The sequence below is a fragment of the Limulus polyphemus genome, unplaced genomic scaffold (genome assembly GCF_000517525.1).
Source record: "Limulus polyphemus unplaced genomic scaffold, Limulus_polyphemus-2.1.2 Scaffold9348, whole genome shotgun sequence".
NCBI classification, from domain to species: domain Eukaryota; kingdom Metazoa; phylum Arthropoda; class Merostomata; order Xiphosura; family Limulidae; genus Limulus; species Limulus polyphemus.
In genome coordinates this window covers 4,472-15,247 of record NW_013674958.1, presented here as the reverse complement: position 1 = coordinate 15,247, position 10,776 = coordinate 4,472, and the positions used below count along the sequence as shown (strand labels likewise).

Sequence of the window (10,776 nt, the reverse complement as noted above, 5' to 3'; positions counted from 1 at the left end):
AGAATATGTAGTTTAAACAGGTTTAAGCCTAATTCCTTGGACTTTCTTTTATGTTTCTGATATTTTGCAAGAGTTTTGACAAAAACAAGTTCTCAAGAATGAATATGACTGATGACTGTCAGTTTTAAAAACAAAACTGAAACCAGTTTCACATTTGTTAATCAAGTGTGAGCTTGATTGTAAGTTATGATTTCAATCCTGATACAAGTGCTAAATCCTCGATTCTTCAATAAAACCGGTTGGATCAATCCAAAATAAAGTATCGAATAAGTCTTCTTACTTTTAAGCTGCCACATGTGTATATCAAACACTAGTGAATCCCCTTATACAGTTAAAAAAGCTAAGTACCTTTTTGTAATCATATGAAATTCATCATGTAATTTTTTTTTATTCTCTACCAGGCAACTAAGAAACATGACATAATGACTTGATACTACTGAATACCAGGCAACATGAAACATGACATAATGACTTGATACTACTGAATACCAGGCAACATGAAACATGACATAATGACTTGATACTACTGAATATTGGGCAACATGAAACATGACAAAATTTAATCTCATAGCACCTATTTTGTACAAATTTTCTGGGGAAGCATGCACCCAGATCCCCATAGCACAATTGTGGTTGCTTTTGATCTCATAAAACTCCCCCCTGTGTACAGGAATTTTTTGAAAAGTACAGTTACTTTGTAAGTACTGGAATTTAAAATATAGCAAGAAAAGCACTCTTGTGAGGTTCATTGAGTGAGCTTTAGAATTTGACTTTCAATAAATTCTAACACATCTGATGAATCACCACAAGTCTACATTGTCACAATTTTATTAATGATAAATCAAAATTTTAATCCTTTAAAATTAGAAGTTTATGTTTTACTCGAAGATTACGTTTAAAAGTATGGTTGCATTAATAATATTATGTCCATGAATTCTGTTTGTATGTTTTTTATTTCATGTAAAGCTACTAAAGGGTTATCTGTAATGTTGTAGTGATAGACCAGAGGGAAGGAAGCTTGTCAACACTACTTATAGCCAACTCTTGACTACCAATGAATAGTGGGATTCACCATCACATTACAATGCCCCCACAGCTGAAAGGGGCAAGCATGTTTGAGGAAAGTATTCAAACTAGCAACCCTCAGACTGCAACTTAAATGCCCTTACCACGAGTCCATGCCAGGTTAAAGCTTTGGGCTATATTTAGTGCTTTAATGTGTTAAGATGAACAAAGAAATTTGGCATTATGAAGGAAAGCAATTTCATCTGCTTGTAACATGCTACATAATATCTTCCTCAAAATAAAGTGTAACTCAGCAAATCCAACATAAGATCCACTTATTAGGTTAAGATGCCAGGTTTTCACTTACACACCAAGATGAGTTAATCCATCTGTCAAGTTATTTTATGTGGATGGGCCTGATTCTTTACAGTAGGTGTCTGTAACTTACTGGTGATAAATTTGAACAATAAACAAACAGCACATAGTCCACTTGTTTTAAAATAATATATTAAAATAAGTAAAACGTATATACAAATGTTTGTTACACAGTTAATTACCACAGTTGTATCCAGAGCTATAAATAACTGTCTCCTTTCATCAAACATCCACACAGGTTTGTTCAATTACTTTACAAAACACTTGACAACACAAATTCTTCTTCTCTACCCTGTTTTACAATACAATCTGTGATAATTTCACTTTAAAAAGAAGCACCACTATATGATCTAAACTCACAATCACACAGTATAGATAAATCTAACTTTATAACTAACTTGAACTACAGTTTGGATGCATATTTATAAATAGCCCAACTGAGGCTTAGAAGTTTCCAAATACTACACAATACTATAATTTAATAATACTTGAGAAAAACTTAGAAGGTTTCAGTAACATGATGCAATGATAAAATAATTGCCAATTTACGACAACTGAGCTACACGATGTATAATCCACACGGTTACATAAACAAACCAGCAATAAACCATCACTTCTAAACCTACTAAATTTAATACTCAAGCTATAGTTAAATTAACATGGTCATGTATATCTAACACCATCAGGAAAAACCATAAAGATGAAGAGTTCGTACATCACTGATGAACTTCTTAACAGCTATAGTGCCAAGTTTTGAGCTTCACACTAGTATGAATTAACCCACTTTCAAAACTACTAGGATGTACAGAGTTCTTGAGTCACTGGTTAATTTAAAACCTTTTAATTACAAACAGATCAGTCCAACACCCATGGGCCTGATTAGTTCAATCCCACCAGTCAAACCTATTCTATACAGTAAATTCATAAAAGCAAGGCTAATGATGTTGATACTGCACCATATACCAGTCAAGAATGAAGTAGGTACAAAGATGTTTCTAATACTGAAATAAAAAATGGTCTTTGATAAGGTGACCGAAAATTTATCACACGAAATAATTTCCTTCAGCAGTGGAAACTACTTTTTAAAAGTACAATTTTTAAGAAGACAATTGGTTTTCAAAAGCAATATCTTTCATCCAACTCGGTCTTGTTTCTACCTAAAATACCATATGGTACAGGATGTCAAAACAACAACTGACTTCATCCTCTTCTTCACACTTTACTAAAATATTCAGTAACAGAAACTACTACTGATCTGACATGTTTATAGACCATACTGCGTAGAGAATAAAAACAAAATTTACTAACCTTTCCTCTTTTAACCTGGGTTTTAGTTGGTACGGGACATATTATAAGGTCTGAAGGAAAGGAGGTAACAGGAAACTGTGGAATGACTTTAGTTTCAGCAAATTCTTTTTGTTGCAAAGCCTGCAATTTCTGGGTAAGTCGTTGCTGATGCTTCACTTGAGCATTTCTTTTTTGTTTTAATTCACTTTTCTAAATACAAAAAAAAAAACAATTAAATCAAAGTAAACTACAAGAAATGTATATATATATCTATAAATATATATATATACAAGAAATATATGTTACTTTCATTTACTGAGTGTCTTCTTTTTGAAAATACTTGCTTCATGACATCTATAGTGTCTAAAATAAAAACACTAACTTGTTTACGCTCAATATCTTCTGCAATCTTGGGCTTTCTTCTGTGCTTCTGAGCTCCACTAGGAGATGGTTTACTACTGGCTGTGGAACTAACCAATAAGGGAGCTGTAGACGACAATGGGATACAGGAATTATCTGTACAAAAAATCTCTTCTGTTTGAAGGGTCATTGCACTATCCTCATGTTTTTTGATACACAAGTCCAGAGGAGTGGGCATTGAGTCACTGTCTTGTTCCGGACATGTTTCTGACGTTAAACAAAGAGAGGTGCTAACGTCATGGGCTGGACTAGGAAAGTCTGGTCTAGCTTTTAAATCCAGAGGCTCTAGATCTTCATCCTGTGATAAAAATAATGAGCTTGAAATATTTCTTAGGCTTTCCATACACTATCTGCTAACTTAAGAGTACTTCATACTTGTCTTTCCTATCAGCACTCTTGTATCTAAAACAAATTTATTTAGAAGTGCTCTAGACTAGTTACAACAATTCAACTTTGTTGTTGTCTTACCCAAAAGCACCTCAAATAGTAAATATTCGAGAAGTGCTCTAGACTAGTTACAACAATTCAACTTAGTTGTTGTCTTACCCAAAAGCACCTCAAATAGTACATATTCGAGAACTGCTCTAGACTAGTTACAACAATTCAACTTAGTTGTTGTCTTACCCAAAAGCACCTCAAATAGTACATATTCGAGAAGTGCTCTAGACTAGTTACAACAATTCAACTTAGTTGTTGTCTTACTCAAAAACACTTTAAATAGTACATATTCGAGAAGTGCTCTAGACTAGTTACAACAATTCAACTTAGTTGTTGTCTTACCCAAAAACACTTCAAATAGTAAATATTCGAGAAGTGCTCTAGACTAGTTACAACAATTCAACTTTGTTGTTGTCTTACCCAAAGGCACCTCAAATAGTAAATATTCATCAGTCAAAAAAATTGTTAAATACTAAATATGAAATATTAATTCAACTACAACTAAACATGAAATATTAGCTTAACTAAAGGTAAATGTGAAATATTATTTAACTGAAGCTAAATATTATCTTAGAAGTAAAATAGTTCTTTAAAGCAAATATTCAAAATACATAATGTATTTTCTAACAAAATGTTCGCAGCTATGGAATATAAACTCCCTGCTTTTAATGTCTAAATCTTGTCATAATGATTTTATTTTTTGAATAATTAAACTTCAAAAATACCATAGACAACTAGAGTAAAAAAGTTTTAAAGATAACGAAAAGTAAAACCATAATATTAATCTACCAGTTGTGCAAAGCTAATACCATTTTTGAACTTGGAACAAAATTTACCCCAATTTATTATTCAAAAAATAATTCTTAAAATAAAATAAAAACAGCTTAGACTTCAGAAGTCATTTTACTACTCATCTTTAAAAACCTGACTGGTTTACAAATAAAACTATACATCAAGTCAAAATGTATTAAGTTACACACTTCTTATGAGGAACTAGCTTCTAATGTAGAAGACCAGAACAGGTGGTTACACAAGGATTTATTTACACAAACAATAATAAATAATTCATCCAACCAATCAGTTACAACAACCCTTCTCACACAAACTTATCCAGGTTTTTTACACACACCATAATAACTAACTTATTTATCCTTTAATTTAAAAATAATTCTTCTCACTTCATCTGATGGAGGTTCGTCATTGGGACTTTCATCCATATGTTTCCCTAAATAAAGTTGTGTCTCCTGATGCTCACTTGAGTTATTTCTTTGAGGCGGGTGAGTTGTGACATCACCAGAATCACTAGTGGTACTACCACTTGCACTATCACTGCTAGAACTGTTGCCCGAGTCATTACTGCTGTCATTTGAATCATCCGATTGGCTTTCATTGTCTGAGCTAGTTTCTTCAGGCGGAGCTCCTTCAGGCTATAAACATATATTTTATTATCACATCAGCTTATAACTTATTAATAAAGTTTTAAAATGTAATTACCATTTCTTTCCTAACACTACAGGTTATATATTTATTTATTTATGTGTGTCTAGTAATATCTGAACATTTTTGTTACAAGTTCTCTGTAGAATTACATACTAAAGAATGGTATAAAACCGATAAAGAAATAAACGCACTGAAGGATTGTATTTATTTTTATATAAAAACATACAATGTAATCATTATTATCTAGCATCTGTGGGACTTGTGCTGTGCCAGATAGGTGAAAATTTTGGTTATGATAGCATTTCTTTATAACATTTTACAGGAAAAATTTTGACAATTTGTTAATGCTCTAAAGTACAGTATTTCTACATCATCTATAACAATAACAGTTTTAAACAATAATAAATGTTTTAAAAACCCTAAGCTGTATAAAAACATTTACAAGTAGAATATGTTTTAAGTACAGTAATATTGGCAGCTTGCCAGAGGGAAAGAACATAAACAAAGCCACAGCATCATCAATTAACGACAGTCGCAATCTTTTGAGAAGCTTCGAGAGACATTCCAAGTGACACTGTAACGAATGCCAGTTCCTACAATAAATAGTTGAATTTGGAGATATTGAAATTTCTGGTTAAAAGAGCTTTCCAGATGCAAAGATGCCAGATAAAGTTTTTACTGTAAATATAGATTTATTTATATAGTCAGTAATTCACTTTTACGCTAATAATAAATTAATGTCACTTATAACTTAATCATTTCTAGCTCTTTTTTTTTTTAGAAGTTTAAATCATTTGTTAAACATTAAACAGCTATTATTCTGTTTTGGTTTTGTTTTTGCTTTATACATATCATTCCAACAATGTCCACAAATGCTGAAATAATTAACAGAGTTTAAATTTATATAAAATTACACTTGAAAAATAAAACATTTTGAAACTGACCTGCTTCTTACGGTATTTTCCTTTAGTTTTTGTAATAACAAGTTTCTGAATTCCATTGCTTGATGACTTCCACGTTTCCAGGGGTTGTGCTGGGCTGGGGGTTTTGTCTTCTGTCTCTATAGGTGATTTGGAAATCACTCTGAAATCAGTTTTATTCTCTTTCTCCATGAGGGTTTGTTCTGGCAGAGGTGAGGCTGCTTCTTGTAGGGTTTTATCCGATAAACTTGTTGAAGAATTAGAGAGGTCACCATTTTCTTTAAACAGCTCACTAGAATATAGCATTAAGCAAAGTTACCTTGCAAAAACACATCTACCTAATATTTACAAGTAAACAAATCTGAAAAAAAGCAAAACAAAAATATGGGAGTAATGCAACTAGAACTGAAGGTTTAGAGTAGATTTGTAATGTTGTGAATAGATCAGAACTGTTAAAAATTATCACTTGTACCGATATACCACCAAATAACGACAATTTATAACGTGGTCCAACAAATGTTACATGTCTCACTAACTTATACTGACACATCACCAAATAACAATTTATAATGTGGTCCAACAAATGTTACATGTCTCACTAACTTATACTGACACATCACCAAATAACAACAATTTATAATGTGGTCCAACAAATGTTACATGTCTCACTAACTTATACTGACACATCACCAAATAACAATTTATAATGTGGTCCAACAAATGTTACATGTCTCACTAACTTATACTGACACATCACCAAATAACGACAATTTTTAATGTGGTCCAACAAATGTTACATGTCTCACTAACTTATACTGACACATCACCAAATAACAATTTATAATGTGGTCCAACAAATGTCACATTTCTCACTCTTTGTACTAATTCATGAGTCTTTTCAAGGGCTAATAAAATTAGGAGAAAGAAATCAGCCCACCTCTCATCTCTGAACCAGATTAATGAAACAGATCATTATATTCTGTTAAACCATTTATGAACTTTTTCAACTAACTGAAGTTCAGGAATTTTTCATAATGACTTTTGTGTAACTTGAATGTTATTGTGACAGTAACAGACTTTAAATCCACTTCTAGTACCTACTGCTTTCCAAAACACAATCTTCACTCAGGAGTGTATGTCATGGTACAAACAACCTTCACTCTCTGGAGTGTATGTCATAGTATAAACAATCTTCACTCTCAGAGCTGTATGTCATGGTACAAACACAATCTTCACTCAGGAGTGTATGTCATAGTACAAACACAATCTTCACTCTCAGGAGTGTATGTCATAGTACAAACACAATCTTCACTCTCAGGAGTGTATGTCATGGTACAAACACAATCTTCACTCAGGAGTGTATGTCATGGTACAAATACAATCTTCACTCAGGAGTGTATGTCATGGTACAAATATAATCTTCACTCAGGAGTGTATGTTATGGTACAAACACAATCTTCACTCAGGAGTGTATGTCGTGGCAAACACAATCTTCACTCAGGAGTGTATGTCATGGTACAAACACAATCTTCACTCAGGAGTGTATGTCATGGCAAACACAATCTTCACTCAGGAGTGTATGTCATGGTACAAACACAATCTTCACTCAGGAGTGCATGTCATGGTACAAATACAATCTTCACTCAGGAGTGTATGTCATGGCAAACACAATCTTCACTCAGAAGTTTATGTCATGGTACAAACAACCTTCACTCTCAGGAGAGTATGTCATGGTACAAACAACCTTCACTCTCAGGAGAGTATGTCATGGTACAAACAGCCTTCACTCTCAGGAGAGTATGTCATGGTACAAACAACCTTCACTCTCAGGAGAGTATGTCATGGTACAAACAACCTTCACTCTCAGGAGTGTATGTCATGGTACAAATACAATCTTCACTCTCAGGAGAGTATGTCATAGTACAAACATGATCTGCACAAGATGTGTCCACTAATATACAGAGTTTCTCAATGTTCAAGTACTTCTTACTTAGCCTTCATCATAAAAATACTTGAACAAAAGAAAAAACACTGAATTACACCAAGTATCGTATTGATGTGGTAATGGAAAGTAGCCTTGTTTGAACAAAAAACACTTGAATTACACCAAGTAGCACATTGATGTGGTAATGGAAAGTAGCCTTGATTAAGGTAGATACAAAGATGAGATCAGTATGTAGCAGAACCTACAAATTAAGGTAGATACAAAGATGATATCAATATGTAGCAGCACCTACAAATTAAGGTACATACAAAGATGAGATCAATATGTAGCAGCACCTACAAATTAAGGTAGATACAAAGATGAGATCAATATGTAGCAGCATCTACAAATTAAGGTAGATACAAAGATGAGATCAATATGTAGCAGCACCTACAAATTAAAGAAGATACATGGATGAGACCAAAATGCACAAACACATGTGTTCTAAAGTGATACATAAAAAGGACCAAAATGTAGTTTCATCTGCGAACTAAATAAAGTAAAGAGACGAGGGCATAATGAAGCAGGTTCAGTGTACATTCCATTAAAAAACACAAAACCATGCAAATGCAGAAGGTTCAAAAAACATTTCAAAACTACTTCTATGTACAAAAATAAGTGCTGGTTTTAGAAAAATTGTTGCAAAAAAAAAGACAAATACATCAACTTTTAGGTAGAGTAAACATAAACACAATAGATGAGCATCATTTACTTTTTTTCAGAAGCACAAATACTCGAAGTTACTTGTGTGTAAATTATAAGTGTAATGATAGTAATATGTTGTGCACATCTACTGTTACTGCAAATCAGAAGAAAGGAATTAAATATTCACCTTTTATCCTCCAAAGTTGGCAATGAAGTATTTATAAGAGTCTTAGAGGAATGATTATCAGAGGCTGGACCATTAACATCTGCAAATAGAGAAAAATACAGTATTATAATGTTAAGTAAAGCCTTTTATTTCCAAACAAACACTGCATCACCAGCATAATAATCCAAAACTTTATAATGTTAAGAAACTTTTTTTATTGCCAAACAAGCAGTGAATTATTAACATAATGATCCAATTAGAGAAAACAAAACTTTAAAAATGTTAAGTAAGGCATTTTTCTTTCAGGCAAACACTGCACTACTAATATGATAATCCAGAGCTAATCCAACATTATCGTGTATCAAAACAGAGGCATTGCTAGGCACTGGCACATAGGGCCCATGCCCCAAATCCCCAGTTGGTGTCTTGAAAAATCAGAATAGGAAACCATGATCAATATCATACTGAAACACCAAAAATTCCCACACCTATAGGCCCCGAGCCCCAAATCTTTTAAGCACCTAGCAATGCCTCTATATAAAAACATCAGGAAAATGGCCATGACGGAATTACAATAACATCATATTCATATAATAATTATTATTTTCACACTATATTTCAAAACATTAACATTTTCTGAAATCAAAATTGTATTTCCAGTAATATTTACCTCCATTCACACTACAGCTATTATTTGACTACTGGAGTTTCTTCCTTTGGCCATCTAAACATTGACTGATTTTTTATCACTTGCTCCAGTCTTTAATTCTCCATTTAATTGCCCTTGGTAGTATCTGTTTCGTGACACTCTCAACCTACTTTAAAGCGTCCTCTATCTTGGTACTGCATATAAGCATCTCCTTCAGATAATACTATCACTTTTTCAAGACTGACCCAATCCATAGTCTTTAACGCCGGCTCTTAGTCAGTATTATTGGAAATACATTTTTGATTTACGAAAATGTTAACTTCCAAAACATACTTACCTCCTCTCTCACACTATAGCTAGAATCCCACATTGAAAAGATGGAGGAACCAGTGAAGGCATTATCGATACAGAAAGCAACTGCATAGATCGTGGTCGTGCCAACAGAAGATTAGCACTCTAGGGGAGGAACCACACTACAGCCAGAACAAGTATGCTCTTCACCCAGAACCTAAATCATGCACTGCAGTTAGAATTTGACATGATCCAATTAACGAGACCCCAACCAGGTAGCCGAGGTCCCACTGCTTGGGATTGGAATTATAGGGCCATAGGCACTATATTCCAAGATGGTGGCTAGTACATTTGGACCCCAATAGACATATTTGTGAGTGGATCCCAACTTGTAGCTATAGAGTGATGTATTCCGAGCCACCGGAATCACGACGAGAAGGTAAGCAACACTGGAGTGGACAAACCCTCTCCTCAACCTGAAGAAGACCGAAAGGCAACACCTCAAACTCGCATGATGGGATCCTGTATGCCTTACTCAACCTGAGGAAACAGAACTCATCTAGTCTGGAATTATGAACACTCATCCACACTCTCCAACTGTGTGAACAAGGTAAATACCACTTGCCCCAGAATTATGGGGAGGACGTGGAACAAACTGTGCTTAACCAAAGAACCAGGATGGGACCACTCTACATTCGGAATTACGAGGAGACAATGGACTCTCTTCCAAAAACAATGTATTGAACCAATATTGATCAAAAAGAAGGGCCATGCTCAACCCAACCAAGTAGCATCAAATCTGAACTGGTATTACAAGTAGGTCCCCGTGTAAATGGTGTTGCCCCTGCTGACATCTGTGGAAAAACATCCAAAGGTCCTGGATAGGATGGCCCCCAACTTCACTCTCTTCTCCAAGAGTGGAGGAAAGTCACTCAAACACTCTGGAGGAATAACCTCTGTCCACCATCCCAGTGTTGCTCCTGCTGACATCTGTGGAAAAACATCCAAGGGTCCTGGATAGGATGGCCCCCCAACTTCACCCTCTTCTCCAAGAGTGGAGGAAAGTCACTCAAACACTCTGGAGGAATAACCCCTGACCACAATCCCTGCCTTGCTCCTGCTTTCAGCTGTTGAAGAGTATCCTAGGACCCTGTCT

The 10,776-nt window shown here is 34.4% G+C and overlaps 1 protein-coding gene across 4 annotated transcripts in view; it reads right to left on the bottom strand.

Moving 5' to 3' along the window:
- LOC106475880 (bromodomain adjacent to zinc finger domain protein 2B-like) overlaps positions 1-10,776 on the bottom strand; it is a 23,691-nt gene that overhangs the window by 9,318 nt on the left and 3,597 nt on the right. For all 4 annotated transcript variants that reach the window (XM_022379893.1, XM_022379890.1, XM_013936556.2 and 1 more), the window contains exons 2-6: positions 8,702-8,780; positions 5,910-6,177; positions 4,704-4,952; positions 3,050-3,385; positions 2,689-2,877 (exon numbers count right to left, since the gene is read on the bottom strand). In XM_022379893.1, the coding sequence (XP_022235601.1) occupies positions 2,689-2,877; positions 3,050-3,385; positions 4,704-4,952; positions 5,910-6,177; positions 8,702-8,780 (1,121 nt within the window). The remainder of the gene's footprint in view (positions 1-2,688; positions 2,878-3,049; positions 3,386-4,703; positions 4,953-5,909; positions 6,178-8,701; positions 8,781-10,776) is intronic.